This window comes from Panthera pardus, unplaced genomic scaffold (assembly GCF_024362965.1).
Source record: "Panthera pardus isolate Hobbes unplaced genomic scaffold, ASM2436296v1 HiC_scaffold_6, whole genome shotgun sequence".
Classification (NCBI taxonomy): Eukaryota; Metazoa; Chordata; class Mammalia; order Carnivora; family Felidae; genus Panthera; species Panthera pardus.
The window spans coordinates 5562955-5589444 of NW_026526991.1; the positions used below are offsets into that span (position 1 = coordinate 5562955).

The following is a 26490-nucleotide window of genomic DNA, read 5'->3' on the forward strand; positions in this document are numbered from 1 at the left end:
GGCGCCTTGCTCCGATCGGGGCTTAGCCCGCCAGCGGGCCAGCTCTGGTTTGGGGCAGCTGGAGGGCTTGCTTTACGCCCATCTTTGCCAACAGGGGTGCGAGAGCCCACCTGCCCCGTCGGGGGACGCCTGGGAGGCGGGTCAGGACCCCGGCCCCTGCACTAGCCGTCACCTCCCGTTAGCCAGTCCGGCGCTCAGCCTCAGTTTCCGCATCCGTGCAACGGGATGACCGCGACGTTTCAGACCTGGCTTTCGGGGGGTAGGTAGGAAGTCGCGGGGAGACCACTCCCGGGGCCGGCAGCCGCCGTTAACCCCACCACGCCCAGGAGGGCCCTCAGCCCGGCTCCCGTGGCAGGCACGTGGGGCGCAGCACACAGGAGGCTCCCCCTGCCGGGCACCGAACCCTAGCTGCCCTCACCAGCGGGGGGACGCCGGGGGCCGAGGGGCGCCTCCCCGCCAGCACCCGGACCCCGGCCCCGGCCAGCGCGGACCCCGGGAAGGGACCGCCTGCGCCCCCGCCCCCCTCCCCGCCGGCCACCCACGGAGGTCCTACCTGCAGAAATCAGCAACGAGAGGACAGCGAGCACGTTCAAGGACTGCTGGCCACAACTGGTCATCATTCGGCTTGCATCGGTCCGTCGAGAGCCGCCTGGGTAACGAGATCCGGGAGAGGCCGGGTGTGGGCCGCCTCGCCTGCGGGTGCAGGCACTGGCCGGCGGGGGGGACACGGGCGGGGACGCGTGTGCGCTGGGAGCCGGGGCCGGGCCGGGGCTGATGGAGACCATACCATCCAAGTTCCTTTCTGGAATGAATGACCCCCCCCCCCCCACCCCCCAGGCCACCGTCACCTCCGCTTCTTTGCACGGCAAAATGAGACTTGATCCAAGGCGGACGGATGGCTCAGGTGCGGAAGGGACTGCGGCCGGTGGGCCGACGCCCGGAGCGCAGGGGGGCGAGAATGGCCGTGTAGCACGGGCGGGGGGCGGTCGGCAAGGGCCGGGGCACCTCCGGGGGCCCGCGGGACCCGGGTCTCCCCGCTGGGCCGCTGGCAGTGCCTCCCATCAGCCCCTCCGCCAGTCGGCCCGGAGCCCGGCACCTTGCGGGCATCGGGGGGCACAGCAGTGGAGGAAACAGACGCCAAGTGGAACCGCGGGGACTCTGGCCGCGCCCGGCGTGCCTTCCAGCGACGGAGCGCAGACAAGCAGATGAATATTTAAAACGCTGCGAGGCTCCCGGGGACGCGCCCTGAGGAGCTGATGGCCGGGACGCACACAGACACTGGCACACTCACGTTCACGGCGGCCACGGGGCACGACGGTAACGGGCGGAACAGCCCTGGTGTCCGCGGGTGGGCAGGTGGGGAAACAGAAGGCGGCCTATTCACGCGGCGGGAGAGGATCCGGCCTCCCACAGGACGGGGATGCTGACCCGGTGCCACGGCACGGATCAACCCCGGGGGACGTCGCGCTTGGTGAAATGAACCTGACACCAAAGGACAAACCCCGTGGGATTCCACTCACATGAGGTCCCCGGGCTCGTCCCAGAGACAGCGAGCAGGACGGTGGGCGCCAGGGGCTGGGGGTCGGGGGAGCAGGCAGTTCGTGTGCAATGGGGGCAGGGTTTCAGTCTGGGAGGCTGGAAAGGGTCTTGGATATGGGGGGGGAGGGGTGACCGCGAAAGGGCTCGATGCCACTGAACGGTGCGCTAAAAATCATTAAAACGTGACGTTTATGTTATGAGTATTTTACCGCAAGAAACGAAGCTACGAGGGGGAATAAAGCCAGGGGTCGGAGGAGGGATGCAGAGTGGTGCGGGGGGCGCAGGCAGGGTGGTCGGGGAGGGCCTCGGGCGGAGGCGACGGCCGGCAGACCCGAGGGAGGCAGGACCGAGCAGCGTGGCTGTGGCCGTTTGGAGGAACCGTGCTGCAGACTAAGGAGAAGCAAGTGCAAAGGCCCTGGGGTGCGAGCAGCCCGGAGGCCAACGGGAGACCGTGTGGGGGCGGGGGGTGCGGGTAGCAGGAGGCCACCTGAGGCAGGGCCTTGGCCCTCGGTGGCCACGTCACATCAGGGTGTTGAACCTTGCCAACACCACCCCCTCCCTGCAGGCGTGTGGGAGTGGAGGCTGCGGGAAAGGAGAAACTCTGGGTCAACGGTGCGGCTGAACCTGAGTCCCAGGGGGCTGTAAGCCGCGTGTGGCTGCGGGGAGGTGTAGGGACTCGGGATGGGGATCAATCTGCTGAGCACCTCACAGGCGCCACGTTCTGGTTCTGCACACCGCACTCTTCCCTCGTGGCACCCCGTTGTGGCATCCGTGTCCACCCAGACCCTTAGGCTGCAGTCCTAAGAGCCCCGCACCTCAGAACGGACGCTCATTTAGAATAGAATTCTTGCAGACGTAGCTAAGGTGAGGCCACCCTGGACCCCCATCCAGCATGACTGGTGACCTTCTAAGAAGGGGAAATTTGGACAGAGACATGCCCAGAAGGGAGGCCATGCGAAGTTGCAGGCAGAGGCCGGGGTGCTGCATCCACAAGCCAATGAACCCCAGAGATGGCCGGCAAACCTCCAGAAGCTTGGGGAGAGCCTCGCGGACGCTCCCTGGGGCCGCCCGGAAGGATCCAGCTCTGCCCACCCCTTGATGTCTGGCCTCCAGGTTGTGAGGGCACACGCTTCCGTCATGCGAGCGCTCGGTGTGTGGGGCTTGTTCCGGTGGCCCCAGGACCCTGCCACGGACCCTCCCGTGGGAATCGCCCCGGGAGGGGCTGGGATCCGCACTGAGGTGTGAGGGGCGCTCACCTGGGAGCCGTACCCAAAGTGAGGATGGACAAGGCCTGGCCAGCCCCCTCCCCGCCCCGTGGAGACCCCGCGCGCCCTCCCGGCCAGGCTGTACCCCCAGGTTTTTGGGGGCCCTCGCGCCCTCCATCCTGGTTCTGCTGTCCGTGCCATCCTGTCTCCGCATTTGGTGGAGCCCTCCACCTCCCGGGGGAAGGTCTGCGAGCAGGGCACACGCCGTAGAGATTCGCTGCCAGAAAACACAGTTCTGGAAGAGGGGACCGGGAAGGGCAGGGTGCAGTCCACAGGAATGGCCCTCCGACCCGCACCCCTCCCCACCCCAGACTGTCCTGGGGCACCTGCTCTGGGCCCGCGCCCGGGGCCACCACAGCTGGTTTGTCCTCGCCCCCCGGAGCTCACCACCCCATCAGGGAGGGCACAGGGGCACCAGCTGGGGTCCGAGGAGGCCCTGAGTCCCACTGACTGGTGGCAGGCAGAGCGGGAAGCCGCCCTGGGAAACCCAGAGGCTGGACACCTGGCAGGGAGGAGACAGGACCGGACTCCAGGCCAAACGCGGGGAGCAGACGGCTGGGCCCGGCCGGCCACTCGGGCCTCCCTCTCACCCGGAGCGCGGGCAGCGGGGTGGACCGAGGCTGCCGGGTGTTGTTCTTCTAGAACGTGAGCCAGTGGGGGATGGCGTGAGTGCAAGACAGAGCTGAAACACCTTCATGGGGTGGTGACTCAGGCTGACGTGGCGTCAGCCCCTGGGGAAGGGCCCCCCCACCTCTCCTGCGGGCCTCTCTGCGCCCACCGGAGCCCCACGGGCTGTAAGCTGCTTAATTGCTCTGAGTCTGGGCCTCCTCCCCGCCTCCCTCAGGGCCCTCCTGGGAGGATGAAGGAGATTAAAGCATTTCAAAGTGCTTAGCAAGGATCTGCACTTAGGAAACCCAAGGATCTATCCGGGGAAAACGCACCGCGGGGGTGGGGAGTGACAGGTCCCCTGACACAGCCCCTCCATGGCTCCATTCTGTAGGTGAGCAAGCCGAGGCCCACAGAGGGCTGACACGGGTCTCCAGACTCCCGGGCCCTGGCCCTTGTAGGATGGGGCGGCCCCAGTTTGGGAGCCAGGACTCCAGTCCAAGGGCCGGTGGGTTTGTTGAATGAATCCCGGGGTTGGGGAGGGGTGGGGGGTTCCACCTCTGCCTTGCACTCCCTCCTGCCAAGCCTGCCCCTACACAGCCCTCCATATCCTGGGGGGCGGGGGGGGACTGTGTCCTCCTCTCACTCCTGGGAGCCCAAATCCTGTGCCACCCTAGAAGTGGCTCCAGGAGGCCTGCCTTGACCCCATCAGCTGGGAGAAGTTTGTCCCTCCAGAGGGACCGCTCGTGTGCCATCATTTCTCTCATTAAAGCGTTAACACATTTCTTCATCCACCTGTTCTCTCGATACCTGCTCACTAACCCCCACTCTGGAACAGGGTCCGAGCCGGGTTCCAGGGACAGGGAAGAGGGCGTGGGGCCAGGCACGGACGCCCAGGAGCTCTACCTTCTGTGACCGGTCCCCATGCTCTCTTCCACCAGGCCATGAGGGTCCTGGGCCGGGGCCCTGCCAGCTGGGGGCCACGGCCACGGAGCCTGGGCTCCAGAGTCTGGCCAACACCGGCCTCAGGCCGTCAGGCCTGCCTGGGACGGGCGGGGAGAGGGGTACTGAAGCAAGAGTGGCCTCGGGGCCAGCATACTGCGGGCGTGTGGGCCCAGGACGCACTGCGGTCACATCTGTCCCCCGTCCAGAACCGGTCTGCTCAGACTCCACGGCCCGGCTGTGCTCCCCACCCCCACCCCGGGGCTGCCTGGGCATGAGTCAAGGCAGGGGGATGGGAGGGGGCAGCGGAAGCCACAGCCTTGTGGGTGGGGGCGTGGGGGCCCACGGAGGGGGCACTGCCCTACCTCCCCGGGTGCTGGGGGCAGCTCAGGTGCCAGAACCGAAGGCTGAGTCTGTGGAGGAAGAAACACCCATCGCCGTCACGCGGGAAGTTACATAAAAATTCCATTTCTAACGAGACAGCAAAACTCAGAAGCCGTCCCCGGCTGGGTCAGAAAGTGGCTTTGGAAGGTCCGTGGCCTCGGTGGCCAGCTGTGCTCCTTGGTCTGTTCGCAGGGGTGACACGATCCACAGGACCAACATTTACAAAGCCCAAGCCTTCGCAGGGTCTGCAGCGGGGGACGTGGGTTCAGGGACTCTGAGTTCAGGTGAAAAGGGGGTGTCGTGCCATCAGGTACTGCCCCCTGAGACCCCCACAGGTGACCCTGTGGGGAAGGGCGGGCACCCTTCCTCCCGCCGGGCGGCCCTGGGTCCGGCTTTCTCTGGCTGAGCACCGCCACCCCCCCACCCCCATTCCCTGAGTAGCGGGCACTGATTTTTCACTGGGTAATCTCAGCTAATTCCGTCCCAGGCGGGAGAGGCAGATCACCAAACGCGGCTCGGAAAGAAGGAAACTGAGGCTCAGGGTCACGTAAGCCACTCAGCGGCTCAGACAGGAGGCCAACCCGGCCTATATCTTGCTCTCCATCTCAGACCTGCAGGAGTTTCCAGGTCCTCCCCGGCACCCCCGAGAGAGCCCATTTCCCACAGACAGATCAGATTTATTGTCCTGGGTTCTATCTCCTTGGAAATTGGTAAATGGCTCGTTGGCCAGCCATAAAACTCAAATAACTGGGAGAACGTTCTGGATGAGCAGGACTCCCCTGAGCTCTGACCGCATCCAGAATCACGAGTCGGGCATGCCTCTCTGCGGTCCACCCCTCGGGTCAGCCAGGGACTGCTGTTCCCAGATTCGAGGATTATTTTTAAACACCGAATTTGGCGAGGCTGGAGAGGAGAGGAAGGAGGGCATGTGGCGAGAAACAGAGCTGAGGAGGGTGAATGAAGTCCCCCCGGGAACAACAAGCGATCTGTTTTCTCATCAGCCAGGCTGGGCGAGGGAGGGACGAGGGGCAGGGCCTGGGGGCTGTGCTGACGGGCTTGCCAAAGCCACCCCAGGCCGGGCGCCCAGAGATGCCACATCCTCTCTGGGCGTCCACCGGCCCCTTTTCAGGCCACCCCACCCTCCCCCACTGGACGTGGCCAAGCGCCTCCTCCCGCCCGGACGGGGTCAAGGGCAGCGTGGCCTGGAAGTTGGGGGCCGGAGCTTGGACCACGCCGTCTGGGGCCAAGTCCTGGCTCCGCCTTTGTAACCACACCCCAAGTGGCCTGGGACAAGGCTCCCCGGTCTCTTGGGACCTAGAATGGGGATAAAAATAGTATCTAATCCACAGGACCCTTGTGACAATGGAGTGAGGTGATTCATCAGAGCGCCCGACACAGAGCCGGTGAACGGCACCAGCCTCGCACAGCCATCCAGGTCCTGGTGGGCCCATTGGACCCATCGGACCAGCAGTGCTCCTCCTCGGGAGTCCTGCCAGCCCCGGGGCTCAAGTCTACGCTCACTCCTGAGGCCCTGCACGGTCTGGGCCTTGCTCCCACCTCCTTACTCTCTCTGCTCGTCGAGTGTCAGCCCTCTCCGCTGGGCCTTTGCACATGCTGTTCCCCCCCACGCCTGGGACACCCTTCCCCTCTCCTACAGCCGGACAACTCCGGCCCAGCTTTCAAGGCTCGGCTGGGGCGTCCGTCTCCCAGGAAGGTTTTCTCCCCCGGACTCTCTCACTCCCCTGGGTGGGTTCCTGAAACTCTGGCCTTGCCCCTGCCTCAGGATTGTCATGGGGGCTCCCCCGGCACCAGCGTGGACAGGACCGTGCTGCCTGTGTGCTTGGTGCCCTGCCTTGACTGCAAACCGGGAGAGGAACCCATGGGAACGCAGGCCTCACCCCTGGGACCTGGCCACCCGAGCCCGGAATCTCCGGCACTGGGAACAACGAACACGTGACCAGTGACATGCCTGTCACCAACGCATACGTGTCCCACCGTGCCCCTCCCCCGCAGGGGTGCACGAGGGGCGGGCGAGGTGGAAGGAGCACCTCCAAGGCCAGGCCCACGGCAGGGCGAGGACAGGTCCCGCCCCGGCCTCCTGGGCGCCTGGTGGCGGAGATCAGGGCACAGGATTAGGCTTTTGCTCCGCCTGGCCCTTCCCTGGGCAGCCCTTTCCCCAGCTCCCCCGTCCCCATCAGGCCAGCCTGCGAGGCCCAGCTCAAATGCCACCCGGTCTGGGCAGCCGCCTCGGCTACGCCCCCCCACCCCCACCCCCACCCCCACCCCACGGTCCGGGGAGAGGCCCCTCTTCTGGAGGCCCGTTCAGCGAATGCCTAATGGGCTCCACTGGGGGCCAAACCCAGTGCAGGGCAGACACAAGCAAGTCGGACACAGTCCGGCCGCCACGGGACTGTGGTCTGGGGGGTAGAGCCAGGAAGCGACTGATCCCACCATGAGTTAGTGGCTAAGCTTGCACCTTCTTTCTACTTCTAGCGGTGGTAGGAGCGCTGTGGATTAGCACTCCCCAGGGCAGGGCCCTCTGGGGACTCACAGACCGTCCTGCGGGCGGCAGGTGCCCAAGAGACAGGCGCTGGCACTAATGGGGAGGCAGCAGCTGGCAGCTGTTGAGGGCTGTCCCCAGGGCCGGGATGAGCGTCACCCAGGAGCTCACTCGCTTCTAGCCACGCCCCAACCCGAGCCTGTACCGACGCCCTTCCCAGGGTGCAGGCGGGGGGGGAGGGGGCAGGGCCCGGATTCAAACCCCGCGCTCTGCTCCTGTGCCCCGTCTGCGCTCACCGATGAGCGCGTCCACACGCGAGGCAGCACACACGCGCACACGCGTGTAAGCCCACACAGCGGCAGCGGTGACTTGACCTCCAGCAGGTCCCCGGGCTCCCAGGGCCCGCCCTTGGCGGCACAGACCTCACCCCGAGTTCGCGAATGTTTGTTTTCAGGACGACACCCACTTCAAGGCCGTGACCGTCTCGCTCCGAGATGTGAAGGCTGGGGATGAACACTCCAGGAGGCGAGACGCCCGCAGGAAGCCAGATCAGAGCGGGTCCCTTGACCCCTGCCGTCGTGCTCGAAGCCCGTCCACCTTTCCTTCAAACACAGATGGTAGCTTCCGTGGCGTGCCCGGCACGGTGGCCCTCTGAGCACATCTGCCTCTTCCACGGGGCCGCAAGCCGGACAAGGGCTGGGACCCAGGGCCGCTGACATAATTCGCAGGGCCCGGTGCAAAATGGAAAACGCGGGCCTTTGCAACCAAGTTAAGTCGGTATCTCTGGACAGCGAGGGCAGGACGACTGCGTGAATCACAGCCCCGCGAAGCCGGCCCTGCTGAGACCGTGCCATTGCTGCTTGTCGCCATAAGCAGCATCGGGGCTGGCACATAGTAGGCACTTGGTAAACACCTGCAGGAGTAGTGAATGAGTGCAGGCATCGTCGGCCCCGTTTTTCAGATTAAAAAAAAACCCTGACTTAGACTAAATGGTTTGCCTGGACCTGGAAGGTGGCAGGGCCGTGACCCGAACTCGGGGCTGCCTGACTGCAAACGGGCTCACGGTGGTTGCCGGGGGCGGGGGGGCGGTGACGTCACCTGGCCTGGAATCCGAGCCCTGCCGTCCACTAGCCGGGTGTTCTAGACAAGTTACGTCACTGGCCTCGGGTTCCTCGTCTGTGAGACGGGAACCGTGCCCCCACCTTGCTGGGGGACTGGGGACAGAAAGGACCAGAAGCACAGCAGAGCACCTAGCATCTAGCAAGTACTCCGAAAGGGGCTCCCGTCTGGTGTCGCCCACTGTTCCCAAAGCCAGGGGTTTAGAGCTTCCTGTGTGCCCCTTAGCAAACGGCGGTGTGTTTGAAGCCATGCCTGCCCGTGAATTTCTGAAGTGCTTCCCTCCATGCTGTGCTTGTGCCTTTGGTCAGCGCCAACAGCCTTCGCTCTGACGGCTGGCTCATCACTTCCCTGCCCGGTGCGAGCTTCTGGGGCAGGGGGCACTTCTGTGCCTCTCAGGCCCCTACCAAACTTAGCATCCAGCAGGCGCTAAATAAATAGTTGCTGCCCAAGGAGTAGAAACTGTCCACACTCACTGGTCTGGATGCCAGATTCACCTTACTGCCAAGAGCAGGCTTTCAGAAGAAACAGCGTAGATCCAGGCAGAGAGCAGCAATATGCCTGCTCCTCCCACGGAGACCGGGTCCCGATTTCTACCGTCATCGCCAGTGACCCTGGGCATTAGCCTCATGGTGGAAGCCAGTGACCTTAGCCAAGAAACCCCAAACCCCAACTCTGGGGCCAGGGAACCCAGGTGGGGCATGATAACACCTGCTCACCTCTCCACCCAGGGAGGAGAGCTCTCTGCAAACTGTAGGGTGGGGTGCTGGGGTGTTGTAACCAAAATAGTGTGCAGGTTACCATTAACCTAGAAACCACTGTCTCCTCCAATGCCCCCCTCAAGAACACATTCTTCCAGTTTCTCCTTGGTAGGGCTCTCTCCCCTCTACAACGCCCTCCCCCCAGCCAGCTGGGCTCTGGGTTCAAGTTCTCAACTCGGCCTGTTTCTGTGGCCCCCTTCCTTGAGCCCCTGCCCTGGGCCCCTTCTGCACACTTCCTGCACGGTACTCCCTCGACTGTTGGAGGCAGGCACTGCCGCTCTCCCCACGTCACAGGTGAGGAAACTGAGGCCCGGACAAGGGCACACAGCTGAGGGAGGCTGAGCCGGAAGTCCTAGTCCTGCTGAAGGCCCCGGGTGTTCTGCTCTTTCCCCTCGGTGCCACCCCGGGTCACAGGGCAAGCGGCTCCCCCCCACCCCCCCCACTCAGCCTCAGTTTCCTCCCTGGTTAAGGGGAGGGCTTAGCTGAGGCCATCGAGGGGCACTCTGCAAGTTGCCAATCCTCTGCCTCCGTCTGTTCCCTGGAATTATCTGGCGGCACCATGGAGCTAAAACAACCCCTAGAAATCCCAGCGGCATTTTTTTTCCCCACTAGAGAAACACAAAAATATCACATGAAGAATGAATCACTGTGTCAGGGCAGGAAGAGGAAAGACAGGCCCGCCGAACGCCCGTCTGGAGGGTGGCCTCGATTTCTCTCCCAACGCCGGGGCCTCTACTCCGGCCTCCCTCGGTGTGCGGGGCCCTGGCCCCGGGACCCCTCCTCACAGGGGAGAACAGAAGCCAGAGACAAGCCTCGGGTTCCCACCTGTAGGTGGAGATAACACGCCCACCCTGAAGGGGTGCCAGGAGGGACCACGGAGGCATGCACGGATGCATCCATTCATTCTTTCTTTCTTTCTTTCTTCCATTCCATTCGAGGCATGACGCTGGGCTGGGGGCTGCAGCCCGCTGGGCCGAACAGACCCGCCCCATCCTCACAAAGCCAACCAAATACCCACATGTGTGACTCAGGGCATTGGAGCAGATGGGGGGGAGGGGGCTGACCTGGTCTGGGTCGGGGGCACCCCAGGGAAGCTGAGCTTTGACAGGTAAGCAGGCCCGGTCCAGACCAGGAGAGGGTGGGCCTGGGGGAGAGAGCGTTCCAGCACTGAGCGCAGCTCGGCAGAGGCCAAGAGGTGCAAAGGGAGACGGGAGGGGAGGCAGAGGAAGGGGGAGGAGACCCCGTTCACCTATCAGGGCCCAGGTGAGCGCTCCGGGCACAGGGGACATGCCAACGGGCATCATTCGTGAAGACCACCAGCAACGAAGGGGGCTGCGCTCCTGGGCGGGGAGGGGACAGGAAAAGAGAGCAAAGACAAAGCGAGTGAAGCGGGGGGGGGGGGGGGGGGGGGGCATCTGAGCACCTACTGTGTGCCAGGCACTTTCGTGCATTCTTGGGCCTGCATTGGAGGGGGGAGGGAGGTGCTGGCCATGACTCTGTGGGGGCCCCTCCGTCTGTCCACACGGTCCTCTGCTGGCCAGAGCTGGGTGAGTGCACAGGCCACCCCGAGGAGCCGGGTGGACAGGGGAGGTTGAAAGATTTACAGCTGGGCCACAAAGGAGGCCGGCTCCCTCCCCTTCCCTTCTACCCTTGCACTCCCACGTGGCCTGAGCTGCGCCACAGATAAACCCCCTTTCTCATCCCCTGGGAGAACAGGCACCCTGCGGGCCACCAAGTCCAGACTGGGCTGGGGCCCCTGTGTCCCGCCACGGCCCAGGTGGGCAGAGGCCCCCAGCACGGGGAAAGCGGGGGCCGTGGGGCCCAGTGGAAGTGCCGCCCCAGCCTGGTGGGGTTGGGGGCCAGTATTTATTTAAGCCTCGGGACCAGGAGGAGTCGGGATTATCCGCGATTCACAGGTGAGGAACCAGGCATTTCTCATCTCAACTCGGCCCGGGGGCCACCCGGCTAGTCAGTGGCAGAGCTGGGACTCGACCAGAGTGGCCTCCCGAGAGATGGGTGGGGGGATGGGGGCGTTCCCGGCAGAGGAACAGGGGGGAGGCGGACGGACGCGAGGGCTGTTTCAGTGCCACAAACGCGTTTACCAAGGGGAGAGGGAGCCGGAGGGCGGGCTCGGAGCTTGGGGTCCCGACAGTCGGGCTGGGGTCCCGGCTCTGCCACTTCTCAGCTGTGCGACCCTGGGCATGCTCCCGCACCTCTCTGAGCCCGGCCCGCCTCGACGTTTTTACGATACGATTCAAAGCAAACCCGCTGCGTGCCAGATCCCGAGAACCATGATACACAGACAGGTGGCTGGAGTGTCACAGGACTCTCTGTGACCACCCTACGTGGGACAGGACCCACCGGCCAGCCTGGTGGGCCGGGACACAGGACACCTGGAGGAAACCCGAGTCCTCAGCAAGCTCGGGGAGGCCCGGGGGAGGCTGATGTCACCACATCTCAGAGTGGGTGCCCAGCTCTGCACGGTAAAGGGCACCAACGCCCCTCCCAGGCTCAGGGACGGCCCTGTTGGCCCGCGGGGACCACGCACGAGAATGTTCTCGGTAGCGCGGTGTAGAAGAGCAAAGCCCTGGGGACAGCCCAAGGGGACAGATGGGAAAATGCACCGCGGTGTGCCCAACACTGGAACACAGCCACGCCGGACGTCACGGGGCATTTTAGCAACCCAGGGCTGAGGGAGAAATTTAGGTCCCCAGATCCAACTCGGCATGGTCCACTTTCCGAGACTAAACACAGCTGGAGAGGAACAGGCGCTCTTGAAGGAGGCATGTGGCCGTGACCGGGCACAGAAGGGAGCGAACATAACGCTTGGGTCCTGCGGGGGGCAGGGGGCGAGGGAGGGCACCCGGGGCCAATGTTCCAGCCCTCGCGTTGGGTGGCGGGTTTGGGAATGTTTATTATGTCATCAGGGGACAAACGAGTAAAAAAAGAGGGTTTGGCACGGATCACAGTGGGAGAGCACCAGGGGAGGAGCCAACCTCATTCCCCGGCCCGCAGTCCAGGCAATAAAATGTCAAATCAACGCGCGGGGCGCCGGGGTGGCTCAGTCGGTCAAGCGTCGGCTTTTGGATCCGGCTCAGGTGATGATCTCACAGACCGTGAGTTCGAGCCCCCCGTCGGGCTCTGTGGTGATGGCACAGAACCTGCTTAGGATTCTCTCTCCCTCTCTCTCTCTCTCTGCCCCTCCCCGGCCGTCTCTCTCTAAATAAATAAGTACACTTAAAAAGCACCGTTTTAAAATATAAAATCAATGCTAAAAAACATGAACAAAAAAAAAGATTATGCCCCTCCCCCATCAACTGTAAATAGTCCCAACCCCCAGGCACTGGGGAGCCAACCCCCCGGGCGTGACGGGCGGGGGCGGCTGCACGGGGCTGGCCTGGCAGAGTTCTCCAGAAAGGCTGCCTGTGCTCGGGTCTACCTCCCAGGCTCTTGGCCTGGCGCTGGGGTTTCCCCACGCCCCTAAGGATCTGTCTCCATGTGGATTTCCAGCCTCCTCCCGGTGAGTGTCCTGTCCCCTTGAGTACTTCCTGGTCATAAACTCTCTGCGCCTTGGCTTCCTCGCCTGTACACGGGGGACACCGGTCATGACCCCTCCTCCCATGTTAACTCCACAATTTGACCTGCCCTGGTGGACCCACCTGACGTGACACAGGCACAGGACCCCAACGCCACCTTGCACCTGCCTGGACAGGTCACCCGCCTCCGGGAGGTCCGGTGTCCCCCTCTGTAAGTGGGCGCCCTGCCTCTCCCCGCTGCGGGTCATGGGGAAATGAGGGAGACGGAGGTCAAGTCGTGTGCGAGGTGCCCTTGGCCATTCACAGGGACGCCAGGGGATCCAGGGACGGCAGGATGGGTGCCTGAGGGGAAGAGGATGCCAAACGGAAGCCACTGCCCGCCACTCTGCAGACAGCAAAGCCCCCGCGAGGCGCCAGGTGCTCTCAGCCGTGCCCTTGACCCTGACCCCCCATGATGGCGCTCTCCTACCCAAGGAGGATGAGAGCATCACGTGACTTGCTCAGGCATTGCTGTTACTAACAGCGGCCCCAGCGTGGAACCCAGATTCAAAACAGACCGAGCCAGGGGCGCCTGGGCGGGGGGGCTCAGGTCACGATCTCGCGGTTCGTGGGTTCGAGCCCCACGTCGGGCTCTGCGCTGACGGCTCGGAGCCTGGAGCCCGCTACGGATTCTGTGTCCCCCTCTCTCCCTGCCCCTCCCCGACTCACACTCTCTCTTTCTCTCTCAAAAATAAATAAACGTTAAAAAACCCGACCGAGCCAAGTAACCGGGGTGTGATGCACCTGGGCACGTTCACCCTGGGGTGAGGCACCTACATCGAGGATGCTCTATGTGGTGGGGAAGAGTCAGAGCCTCTACCAGCTCAGGACCCTGGAGAATCGAGGGACCTCTCGGACCCGAGGCGTCCCGTTCTGTCTACTGAGGATGCTGTGGACTAGAACGAGAAGCGCGCAGACTGTGGTAAGGTGGCTGGGCCGGGGGGGCCTGGAGAGCGGCCCTGCGCCCCACCTGGGAGCCGGCTAGAAACACGGGATCTCGGAACCCGCACCTTCATACCGGCTTTTGGGGGATTCCGACACCCGCTCACGCAGGGGAACCACTGGGCTGCTCAGAGGTCAGGAGATGGTTTCTGGAAAGGGCCTAAGGCACCTGTCCTCTGAGCCGCTTGATCTTGGTTGTAACGACTCAGCCCGGCCATCGTCGCACCGTACCCCATCCTGAGCACGTGGGTGAGGCTGTGTTCCAATGAAACTTTATTAACAAAACCAGGCGGCCCGGGGCCGCTGAGCCCCTGCGTCAGAGCCTCCATACCCACCGTGCCGTCCACAGACCGGCCTCCGGGGCACCTCCCGGGAGCTGGCTGGAGACACGGGCCCCTGGGCCGCCCCGCCTGCCAACCGGGCCGGCACCTGCGAGTTCGAGAGGCCCTGGGCGACAGCACACGCTGGGGAGCAGGCAGCGGCCTCTCCAGGCGGCCCCCCGGGCCCTGCCGCTTGCTTCCTTCCTTCCTTCCTTCCTTCGGGGTCTGATGAGCAGGGACTGGGGGGGGGGGGGGGGGGGGAGCTGGGGGAGGGGCCGCCAAGCGGGTTCTAACAAACCTCGGCACCGACTCGGCAGCTAATCGGCAGCAGCTGCTGTTGCAACCAGAGACTTGTCAGCTGTGATTAAGCGAAGTTGCCTTCAGGCCAATCAAGTTCAAAATTATGCAAATAGGACCATAAAGGAGACCACAGGGAGGGTGCGTGCGCCGCTGGCTCCCTCACTCGACCTGGCGCTCTGAACCCCCCCCCCCCCCCCGCCACCCGCTGGTCTGGGGTCGGGGGGGCCCCCCGCCCGAGTCACCCCTGGACCCGCTCCGCTTCTGGGGGTTAACGAGCCGGCCGCCCACGCTCCGCATAGTTGGCACCGAAGCCGCCAGAGCGGGAGGTGAGCCAGCAGCCGGCAGGAGCCCAGCCAGGCCCTGACGCCCCTCGGAAGAGCATCTCTGCCACCCCCGCTTGGCCGGTCTGGCCCCACGGGAGCCGGTTCTGGCCTCATCGGGGGCCCTCCACACCTAAGAGGGCTCCCTGGTGGCGGTGTCCCGACAGCCGGGGGAAACAGGACACTCCCAAAGGTGGCAGGAAGCGGCTCCCAGCCATCTTCCCCGAGCGCTTATGAAACGCTGCTCACCCCTGCGACCCAGACCTGGACAGCCTCCTCCTCTGGCTCATCTCCATTCGCGGGGCCCCTGGCACCCCCCACGAGCGCCTCGCAGCCATCCCCAGCCCCGTGGTCACCCCTCCCCTGGGCTTTGCGGCCTCCCTCTGCCAGCCCCTCCCACGACGGACCTCCCAGGAGGAGTGAGGGGTCGGCCACCAGACCCCCGTGAGGGGTGGAAGGCACAGGGGTTCCGCGACAGAGGGAAGGCCCTCCCGCCCCTTTCAGACACACTCCCCGAGTCCCCATCCTGTCCAGGGGAACAGCAGTATCACATGGTCTTAGGTGACCCGGAGAGAAGCCAGCTCTCAGGCCTGAGGTCACCACGGTCGGCCCTGTCAGGGGTGGGGTCAAGAGCAGGCTTCTGGAATCGCAGGGAACTGCTCTGAGCGCCTCCTCTCCCCGCTCAGGGAAGACCAGTGCCTCAGGCCTACGCAGCCCTCCCCCCGGCCCTGGAGGCCCATCCAGGTTCACCCTGACAGCGACAGGGCAGAGTCTGGCCCCCGGAGGGCGAACCTCCTTCACACGGGGCCTCCGCGGCCTGAACCCTGCCCAGCAAGGCCGGCTCCCTGCTTTTCAAGACGGAACATTGCTCAGCGAGAAACTCGCTCAGTTTTATAGCCTAGGTTGACATCAAGGTAACAGTGTTATGGAGGTCTAATTAGCGTGCCGCTTGGGGGAGCGTGGGCTCAAAGATTTCTGGGGAACGGAGAGGTCCCATCCAAAAGCATTCATGAAAGAGCTCCACCAGCAGGAAGCCCGGCCAGGGCTGGGCCGGGGAGGGCAGAATTCCACGAGGCGGCAGGTGCCGGGCCCGAGCCTGGCAGAGGGTGGCCAGAGAGAGGACAGGGGTGCGGGGCTGGCCTGAGGGAGGGCGCGCGGCTGCCCTGGGACCCCTTAGCCTGTCTGCGCCTCCCCCCTTCCCTGCGAAGGGGGGGTGCTAATCCCGACTCGTGGGGGGGTGGGGTGAGGATTAAATGAGATCGTATACGTGAACCCAGGGCCCTGCCGGGTGGTCAGTCGGTGGCCAGGAAACAGGGCTGCCCTTCCCTGCCCATCCTTCGTGGAGGTTTGCTTAGAGCAGTTACGTGTTCTCCTAGGTGAGGTGGTCACACGTGACCCTGAGAAGCGCTCCAAGGGGGATGATTAGCCTCAGGTGGACACGAGAGGCCTCCCAGGGGCTGTCATTTCTGGGGGGGGGGCGGGGAGGGGGGTCACATAGCTTATTAGAAGCAGACCTGGGACTGGTACCCAGGTTTCTAGATTCTTGGCACAGGGCTCCCTCCACAGTGTCAAACTGGCCACACCTGCCACAACGCTCCCATCCGCGGCACGGCGGAGGGAGGGGGGCGTCTACACTTGGGGCTCACACGGCTGTCTGGGCCGCGGCATCCCCTCCCCGCGCCCCACGGTCAGTCGGGGGACCCCTCCTTGGACAAGAGCCCAGGGGATCCAGGCTGTGGAGGCAGAACCCAAGCAAGAGGTTAGCCTGTATGTAACCACTGGCCTTCTGTACAGGGGGGGAAACGGGAGAAAGAGACTATTTCTTGAGCACCTACAGCGTATCCAGCCTTGGGACAGCATTTGACAAAGGCCGCCTCCTTTAATCTTTAAAAAGGAGGCGGGGCTTCTGCTCCCAGTTTGCAGATGAGAAAACTGAGATGTTGTGTCACCTGCCCAAGGTCACGGGGGGGCGCTGAGCTACTGGCATCCAGCCGGTCTGGTTTCCAAGTCAAGGTTCTTTCTGGGCCTCTGGCTGTTGGCCTTGGGCAATGGGGAGGAAGTGGGGGGGAGGGAGGGAGCTGCCGCTTTCCTGAAATGAAACCGCAGAGAAATTCCCCCTCTCCTGAGGCCTGGGGGAAAGCAGAGGAGAGACCATTTTTGGAATCAGCTGGTCCCATTTCCCACCGGATGCTGGAGTCCCGGCCCTCGCCCCACACTCAGGACTTCCCGGCAGATCTGGCCCCTGACTGAACTCCTTCATCCCCAGAACTCAGCTCACACACGGCCCCCGGGGGCCATTCTCCTGGGGGACAATCAGACTGGGAAGCTGGGAGAATCTGTGCTCCCGGCCCTCCCCTCTGTGCTGCTCTGGCCTCACACTGAACGGGCTACTTTTTTTTTTTACGTTTGTTTATTTTTGAGAGAGACAGAGTGTGAGCGGGGGAGGGGCAGAGAGAGAGGGACACAGAATCTGACACAGGCTCCGGGCTCCGAGCTGTCAGCACAGAGCCCGACGCGGGGCTCGAACCCACCGACCGTGAGATCCTGACCTGAGCCGAAGTCGGCCGCTTAACCGACAGAGCCACCCAGGCGCCCCGGAACAAGCCTCTTTTAAAACAGTCAGCATTTGGCTCAAGCTGTGAAAAATGAATCCACGTTTGGTGTGTCAGGGGTGTAGGCTAGGCCACGCCTGGGAAAGGAAGGGGTGGTGGGTGGGAGGCCCCCTGGGTGTCCCGGACCTAGCTGCTGGCCTCAGGGATGGGGGGGACGGGGAACATCCAGGTACTGGGGAGACAGATCTGGTTCCAGTGCCCTCACCTCCGCTACCAGACATGGGACCAGTGAGCAGATCGCTCCATTCAAACCCCCAGTTTCGCTCCTGCCTCCCTCCCGTCCATCTCGCGGGCAGGAAACTTTCAGTGAGCACCTAGTAGGTGCCACTCCGGACTCCAGCCCTGAGGATGCAGAACTGAACTAGACAGACACCTGTCCTTGGCACGTGGATGCCTCTGTCTGGAGCGGAGAGGGGGGCTCTGCATGCCTCCCCCCCTGGGGTCTGGCACAGGAGGTGGCGAGCTCCGGGCGCCCACCTTGGCGACGCCCACGCCTGAGGCCCCTGCGGACTGACGGCCCCCCGGTGGAGGCCGGGGCCAGGGCCGGTTGCCCCTCTGAGACCCTGGTTGCCCAGCCCTGCACTGGGCACGGAGCGGGAGGCGGCAGGCGGTGGGGGGACGGGCGGCGAGGAGGCAAGAGGCCCCGGCCCCGGCCTCGGACAGTCCACAAATAAACTGCTCATCCCCCTTCCCGACTGAGAGAGACAGAAAATAGCTTTCACACTATATTTTCTGATTTTTTTTTTCCCACTTCACTGCTTCTAAATCGATCCAGAACAGATTGTCCAATTGTTTGAATTTCAGGAGAAAAGTCTCCTAATCTTTCCTCGGTCCTGCCCAGAATTCTGCCGCGCCCTAGCCCTCTCCTGGCGATCTGGCTGGAGGCGGGGGCTCCCCCGGGGCTGGCGGGGGGGGGGGGGTCTGTGCTCTCTGTTGGCGCTCATAGCCCAGGACTCCCCGGAAAAGTCCTGTCCCCGGAAGAGAAGGCTTTGCTCCTCCGGGAAGGACCGGACTCGAGGGGCTCTGCAGGCAGTGGGGCCACTTGGGAGCCCGAAAGCCTGGGTAGAGCTGGAAGCCGCCACCCGCCTTCCTCTCCCCTGCCCGTCAGGAAAAGTACCCTGGGTGCTGGGCTGAGCCACAACCTAAGCAACCGTGAAGGGCCAGCATTATCCCTGTTGAGCCAGCAGCAGGGCAAACACTCCTTAAGTTGCCAGAGTCAGGCCACTGCCTTGGAGGCCAGGCCACTGGCGAATGCTACTGCCTTTCCACCGATGCCACGGTCAGCCACGCCCAGGCGCGGAAAGCTTGCAAACTCCTTTTCCTGGGCTCCATATGCGTCGTCCCTTCTGCCTCGATGTCCCTCTACCCCTTGCCCCTTGACCCGGTCATCCCATACTCTGCCTCCTGGGATGCCACCTCCTCCGGGAAGACCTCCTTGCTGCTCCGCCCCCTTTCTCCAGGCAGCATGCTCCTCCAACCGCTGTCCTCATCGACACTTGCTCAGTCCCTCGTGCAGGACCCCGACCCGGGGCGGAACAGGCAACTGTGCCCAGACGGCGAGCTCCAGGCACAGCTTCCGGAGTGAATAACCGGGCAACGTGCACCCGAACAAACGGCTTGTGCGCTCCTGTCTGACACCCGGCCCCTTCCAAGGAGGCCACAGATGACAGCACAAACCAGGTTCTAGAGAGTAAAGGTGCCACTGCCCTTGACCTCGAGGTCCAGATGATGCTGGGCAAAGCCAATGCAGCCCCTCCCAGACCTCACCTCCTCCCCAGGATCTCGCTACCCTGCATCTGTCCCCCCAAAGAGAAGGAGCTGGGTGATGGTGACAGACCAGTGGAAACACGTGAAGGGCTTGTTTCCGGAGCACTCTGCCCGGCCCCTCAGGGCCCCCACCCGCGTGGGAGGCAACCCTCCCAACCCCGGGACGGGCAGGCCTGGCTCAGGCTGACTCTGCCCTCCCGCCTGCCCCTTCCCCGACCCCGTGCTTCGGGCCTCCTGGGGAGGGACCCGGGCGGCTCACAGGCTGGTGCTCCAGATCTCTGCCTGCAACGTGCCACCCTGTTGCAAAGCCTCCCGTGCAACCTGTCCCCCACCGTATGGAGTCCAAACACCTCCTCCGACTTCCCGCGCAGCTTCCCAGATTACAAACTACACTCAGACACGCTGCCTCTGTGCATCGCCACCCCCCCCCCCCCAGAGGAAGCGAGCGGCCCTCCCGAATCACGCAGGACGAGACAGAGGTTCAGAGGCGCGCCCGACGGGAGGCGGCCACGGTCGGAACTCGACTCCGTCCGGCTCAGAACCAAACTGCCGGGGGCACCAAGCGGCCTGGGCCTCCAGACTTGGGCCACCACCCCTGGTCCCGTGGAACGGGGACAACAGATGTTTGCCCAGGAGATGGCTGCAAAGCCCGTTCTATCTCATGGCTCGCGGCCCTCAAAAGGAAGCCCCCTCCCCACTGCCCTGATCCTTGGCCTGTGATGCTTCCTGAGAGCTGTCGTTCCTTCCTCCCTCTGTCCGTCCGTCCCTCCATCCATCCATCCACTCACCCGTCCATCCCCCTGCCGGCCCCTCCACCTTGTCCGTCCTGTCCGGCACACCTGGGCTAGGAGCTGTGTACAGAGCTAAATCGGGAGAGACGTGGTCTCCATCCTTCGAGGACAGAGAGAAACTCCACTGCTCTGTGCCTCCTGGATGCTTCGGTTATTAAACACGACAGTGGTGACAATGACGGTACCATTTCCTGAGCACTTACTAGGGGTCAGGCTCAACGCCAAGCACGCTCCTTGCATTTACTCATTTAACTCTTGAAAGAACCTTGTGAGGGGGCCGCTATCCCCATTTCCTAGACGAGGGCGCTGAGGCCCAGAGAGGTGACGTAACTGGGGTTTGCGCCCCGACGGTCCCTCCAGAGTTCTGGGGCCGTAAACAATGGTTGTCACCGTAACTGGCCCAGGAGCCCACAATGTCAGGATTCTTACCTGGAACCCTCAAAAGCACCCCTGTAACTTATCACTACCAACGTTATCCGCCTTCTTTTGCAAAGGAGGAAACTGAGGCCAGGAGTGAAACAAGCAGCCGGACGCTGGGGCTGGGCTGTGAACGCAGGAGGGGGGACCGGGGCTGGCCCCCGTGCTGCCGGGCTCTGTGGTCTAATGGCCCCCTCGATACGTTTGTTCATTCGGTCAACAACCACTGCCACGGAGTCCCCCGCTCTGGAGGTTCAGGGACGATCAGGTGCGGTTCCTGCCTGGCTGCTTCAGGAAGGGCCGGAGCGATACAGACAGCAACAGTGACCTTCCCGCTCGTTGCGATACAGCGAGAAAGCAGGGAGCTGGCGGGCTCGTGAGCACACGCTCCGTGCACACGAAGCACCTTCTGCAAATCCTACCTGCTTCTCACCGTAACCCGTTTCGCAGACGAGGAAACAGAGGCCCAGGGGCCACGGCACTCGCCCCGGGTCACAGAGTTCGGAACAAGCAGAGGGGAAACTTGTCAGGGTGGAGGAGCTGTGCCAGGAGCCTCCCCCCAGCTCTGCCCGTTGCCCTGACAACGGGCCTCGGCTCCGAGGCTGGGCCCACTCCCCAGAGGACTTGGGGTCCCAGGGATTCGATTGCAGGAAGCCATCCCCAGACGATGCCACATTCCCGCCCTGCTCCCTGAAAAAGTGAAACGACAAAGACGTCAGGAACAAGCTGGACCCCCGCTGAGCTGAAGGCCGGGCCTCTGGGGCTCAGTGGTGATGCCCGGCTTCCTGCAAATGGGCAGAGGGGGGCCCTCCCCCATTTTCTGGAGGTAGAGACTGAGGCTCGGAGCCCGCAGGTCTTGCCAGGACCCACGTCCTGAAGCCCAGCCTGAGCTACAGCCCAGGAGGAGCAGGGCTCAGAGGGAAAGAGAGGAAACTTTCTAGACTTTGGGATCAGTGTCTGTGGTTCCGACTGAAGTTCCATATAGCAGCTTATACTTGTCCCTCTACCCCCCTCCCCCCAGCCCGAGCCCACGGGATCCAGAACCTTGAGTTTCAGAGCCCTGTCTGCCTAGGACCCTGGACGCCTCGATTCCTCTCTGGGCTCTGTTCTCCTTAGGGAAAGGGAGACCCAGAAGTGGGCCTTGGGGTTTCCTGCGGCTGCTGGAAGATAATGGATATGAAAGGGCTTTGTAATAAAGGAACCTGCAAATGTTAAAATCGGAAGATGCCACCGGGAGCCCAAGCCAATGTGAGACCCGCTTCAGGATTTTCCTCAGGCTCCTCCTCTATCCTGAAATGCCCCCTGCCCTCCTCTGCCTGGCACACTCCTACTCACCCTTCAAGACCCAAGCCAAAAGTCACCTCCTCCAGGGAGCCCTCCCTGCCCCATCAGGCAGGGTGGGTGGGACCTTGCAGATGCCTGCTTTATTCTATTCTGCACCCCCCCCCTGCCCCCGCCCCCACCACAAACACACTGCAAAACCCACCCGGGCAGGGTCCTGGTCTGATCGTCTCTTGCCTCCTGGGCCTGGCACCGTGTCCGGACACAGGGTAGGTGCCCCGGAAATGTGGAAGGAAAGCAAAAGCTAAAGGCGTTTTCTGTTCGTCTACAATTCCAGCTGCACACCCAAGATTCTCCCCGCAGAGGAAAAAGGAGCCCGAAGTGAAAGCAAATCACCATCGTTTCCTTAACCAGCTCAGGGAGCCGCGGAGGAAATTCTCACACTGGATTATGGGAGGGATTTTGCCTTTATTTTTAATTTGTGCCAATATCTAAGAAAGTGGCACTTTATCCTGAGCCCATCATGCACCGAGGAGCTTCGAATCTGGCGCAGGAGGCAAACTTTCCCGGCCCAATTTCCCGATGCACGGCTCTTCTCTGAGGCTTGCCAGCGAGGAATAATCAGATTATGTAGCTGGGTTTTAAAAGATCACGGTTTGTCTCATTTTCCAGGGAAGTGTGAACTAAAAAAAAAAAAAAAAAATTTTTTTTTTTTTCCCTCCCGGGGCTCTGTTAAGAGCTTCCAGAACTTAATTCAGTGTTAAATGGGTGTAATTTGGGAAACTCATGCATTATTTCTTAATTTCTCGAGGCGAGCCTGCACACATCTGCTGAGGTACGTGTGCGTGCGGACAGATGGGCGGTAATCGGAGTGCACGCCCCGGTCGGGGGAGGGGAGGGGGCAGGCGGCCGAAAACACGCGAAGTAAACGCTCCATTCATGGTTGACGTCTAGAAATCTGGGATGGGAGGCATTAGCATTGCATCTCGGGTCCTGCTTTTCCGCCTGGATGGGCGGGCGGGGGCGGCGGGGGGGGGGGGCGGGGGCGGCGGGGGGGGGGGTTGAAGCCTTTTACTGGAGTGAAATTCCCCATCTAAGGGTGGAGGGGGGGGGTCTGAAGCCTTTTACTGGAGTGAAATTCACCATCTAAGGGGGGGGTCTGAAGCCTTTTACTGGAGTGAAATTCACCATCTAAGGGTTGGGGGGGGGTCTGAATCCTTTTACTGGAGTGAAATTCACCATCTAAGGGTGGGGGGGGGGGTCTGAAGCCTTTTACTGGAGTGAAATTTACCATCTAAGGGTGTGCGCAGCCCCCTCCGGGTCCCCCCCCATCCCAGGCAGCCTGGGGGCATCCCAGGCAGGGTGGGGGGAGCCTCTGGAAAACACCTACCAAGTCTCCATCGTATCCCTGAACACCCCCGGCCTTCAAGGATGCTTGTTCACCATGACCTTGAGCATGTCACAGGCCAGCTCGGGCCTCAGTGTCCCCATCTGTATCTGGATAGGCAGACAAGTTTCCAGGTCCCTCTCGGGACCCACAGCAGCAGCCTCTGGGGCTTCCCTCTAACCGAGCACATATGCCGGGGTCCCCATCTTTGTCTGACCCCCCAACTTCAGGCTACGGAGAGTGGGGGCTTCCACACCCAAGACCCTACTGGGATGTCTCCCCCAGCCCCTGCCCCAACCCTCATGTCCCACATTGCTGAATGGGAAGACAGGCTCACGGGGCGAGTGAGTCACCAGTGAGTGGCCAAATCAGGAGGCCCAGAGAAGGCTCTCCAGAAAATTTCTGACCTGGTCACGGCCAAGGGGAAAAGGAGGGAGGGGCTTGTCACAGGTGGGCCTAGCTGATACGGGAGATGGGTACTTTTAACAGGGTCTGGGGTGTCAAGACAGCCACAGTCCCAGCCGGCGAATGATCTGTTTAGACGCTCAGTCATCAAACAATCCGAGCCCTGGTTCATCTCTGGCAGGGACTCCCTGGGGACAGGTCTGAGGCCTTGGGATCTCCTCCATTTCCCGGGGGGGGGGGGGAGGGGGGGGTCACACATAGACAAGGGGTCAAGGAATGTGCCCGCCGGAGGCAGGGAGTCAGGAAGGAAAAAGAGGTGGGGAGAGAAAAGGAGGAGACGGCCCTGTGCAGGGTGAGACCAAACAGGGCTGGGAGCACCTGCTGTCCCCAGGAGGGCGCAGCCCAGGCCTCAGGACACCACCCTACAGAAGAGTGTGTAGGAAACAAGGCCCTCCTGTTCTTAGAGGTCGACTGCTGTTTTGGTGAATTCTAGAAAGGGCCGCTGGGCTGGGAAAAGGCACTTCTTGAGGGAGCTGGGGCTGGGGCTCTCAGTTCATCCTAGGATCAGTGCGGATCTGTTGTGTGACTCAGCTGGGGAGACGCAAGCCAGCAGAGGCTGGGTTAACAGAGGCAGAGCATTCCCAAGAAGGGAGGTGATACCTATCACTGGAGCGTGAGACGGGCCGCTCTCTGGACCAGTCCAGGGCAGAGCAAACAGAAGGAGGTGAGACCCCAGAGACCCGCACGGCATCTGGGGAGCCGCAGGACAGCCCCGAGACAGGAGCTGGGCTCCAGGCAGCGCAGTGTCCTGGTTAGGAGCGTGATCCCGGCGGGGTCACCCGTCACTGCTGTTCTGTCGTATGACAGCATCCATAATCGCGGGGCCCGGTGCTTGCTCAGCACCGCACCCGGCGCCTAGCAGGCTTCCTGGCTTTTGCTACCAAATGCTGTCCTGCTGTGGGGAGGTGCCACCTTGTGCCCCCCTCACCGAAGCCGCGGATCGTAGGCAGGCAGCTGAAGCGGCCAGGTCTGGTGTCCCCGGCTCCCTCCCTCTCCCAGAAGCCAAGGGCCGGCGGCCGGAGGCACTGCGGCCGGAGGCACTGCTCTCCCGCAGCGTGGCCAGAAGCGGGAGGGCTGTCGAGGGTCTGGCCGATTGATTGTCCCAGAGGGCTGGACACCAGACCCGTCTCATCTTCCCCACCTGCCCTTCCCTCTGCCCGCCCCGACCTTGGGCGCCTGCCCGCGGGCCACCTAACCATCCTCCCCTCCTCGCTGCCCCACCCCTGCTTCTGAACCCTCGCCGGGGGCCGGGGCTGGGGGGCGTCCAGCTCCCCGGCGCCAGGCCTGCTCGGGCTGCACCATCTGCCAAGCGTCTCTCTAGTCCTGCAGCATCCCCCCCCTCCCCCTGCCTGATCTGCATCTTCAACCCGCAGAGGGTCTCTGCCCAGAACACCTTCTGCTCCTCCCGTCTGGCTGATTCGGGCCTGCCTTCTGGAAGGCTCCCCGCCCCCCTGCACCCCTCCTCGGGCCACCCCCTCCCCCGGGGGGTCGATCCTCCCCACCTGCGCCCCCACACCTCGGCTTCCCCCAGGCAGGGCTCCAACCCCACTGGCTCGTCCGGGGGCTGTTTCCTCAAAAGCTGCCAAGGGCAGAGGTGGGGGGGGGGGGCTTGCTGGGTTGTGTGTGAGAAGTGAAGGAATGAATGGACGGATGGAGAGCAGGACCGGGGAGTGGCTCTCGGCATCTCCCTGGGGCAGGCCCCCCTCCTCTCCTTCTCCCCCCTACCCCCCCCTGCAAAAGTCTGAGCAGCCCTGGACATGCCCCCACCCGGGAGAGGGGGTGTGGGGCACACGCACACCGCAGATGATGCTGGCACACACACACACACACACACGCACACGCACACGCACAGCTCCAAGCCAGACTGCTTCTCCTGACCTCCCCGCCAGCCCAGTACCTTCCAGACGCCTGACACGGAGGAACTCGGCGTGACAGCCACGTTAAAGAACCTGGCAGGACCCCCGACCTGGGGCTTTCACCTTGAGCCCCGAGGTACAGGGGCCACCTGGCTACAGGGAACTTTCTGGCCACCTCCTGCCCTGCACTCACCCCCCACTCAGGACAGGCAAACAGCCTCCCTGGAGGGATGGATTCTCTGCAGGGAGGTGTCCTGCCCCGAGCAGTCACAGATTCAGGGTTGGGGGGGGACCCTCCGATTCTGGACAACCGTGACCAGTGTGGAGGCTGGCCTGAGCTGGCCCCAGGGGCCCCGGGGTTATTCTGATTCTGGTTTTGAAAGCCATTTCCAACCATTTCCCGAAGACTCTGCCCGTCGGTGAAAATGTCCCGACGTCCCGCTGGCCCACATGCTTCCTGGTCACATTCAGACCATCGGACAGGTGACGAAAGCAGGGCTGACGGAGGAATCCCCCTCGGCCTGGCTCTGAGTGGGGCCTAACTTGCTGGCTCAACAGTCTTTCCGTCAAGGCCCAAAATGAGATTCACAGGACACCAGTGACCGAAGATTGTCTTAGACACACCGGGGTCAGGGTCCTCCATCTACAGACTAGGGCACTGAGGCCCAGAGAGGGGCAGCTAGCTGCCTGGGGTCACACAGCCAACAGCACCCGATCAGAACTTCCAGGGCCTTCTCAGCGCGACCTCACAGAGGTGGCAATGGCTGCCATGCCACTTTACAGATGGGGAAACAGAGGCTCTGAGGGGTCAAGCACCTTGCTCAAGGTCACCCAGCCAGGGAAGCCAGGGCCAGATAGAGGCCACCCGCTGTGATTCCTGGCGAAAGGCACTCTCTGCTCCTCCCATCCAGGTCCCGGGTTCCTTGGGCAGGAGCAGTCACTAAGCCAAGGGATCAGAGAGGCCGAGAGAGGCAGAGTAGACACAAAGAGGCATACAGACACATTCCCACGGCAGATTATGTAACTCCCCTTCCCTGGCCCCATCGCCCCAGGGGTGCGGCCCTGAACCCGCGGGGCGCGCACACCGACCCACCGGCCCGGGGCCCACCAGCCGACGCCGGCTCTCTCCAAAGAGAGGACAGTTGGAGGCGCCAGGACGCGCTGGCATTTCTTCCTCCTCTCTTTTTTCCTCCGCCGGGCTAACCAATACTAATACTAATAATGATAACAATAATTAGAATAAATATAACCTGAAGACCCTTGGGGTCTCGTTACCATGGCAACCGCTGGCGTTAATGAGCTGCCGAGGCCGCCGCCGGGCCACCCCGCCCCGGGCGCGGGATC

At 63.0% G+C, this 26490-nt stretch overlaps 1 protein-coding gene across 3 annotated transcripts in view; it reads right to left on the minus strand.

Moving 5' to 3' along the window:
- The window catches only part of SHISAL1 (shisa like 1), a 134840-nt gene that overhangs the window by 50543 nt on the left and 57807 nt on the right, over positions 1-26490 (minus strand). For all 3 annotated transcript variants that reach the window (XM_053894654.1, XM_053894655.1, XM_053894656.1), the window contains exon 2: positions 554-649. In XM_053894654.1, coding sequence (XP_053750629.1) covers positions 554-620 — 67 coding nt within the window. In that variant the 5' untranslated portion in view covers positions 621-649. The remainder of the gene's footprint in view (positions 1-553; positions 650-26490) is intronic.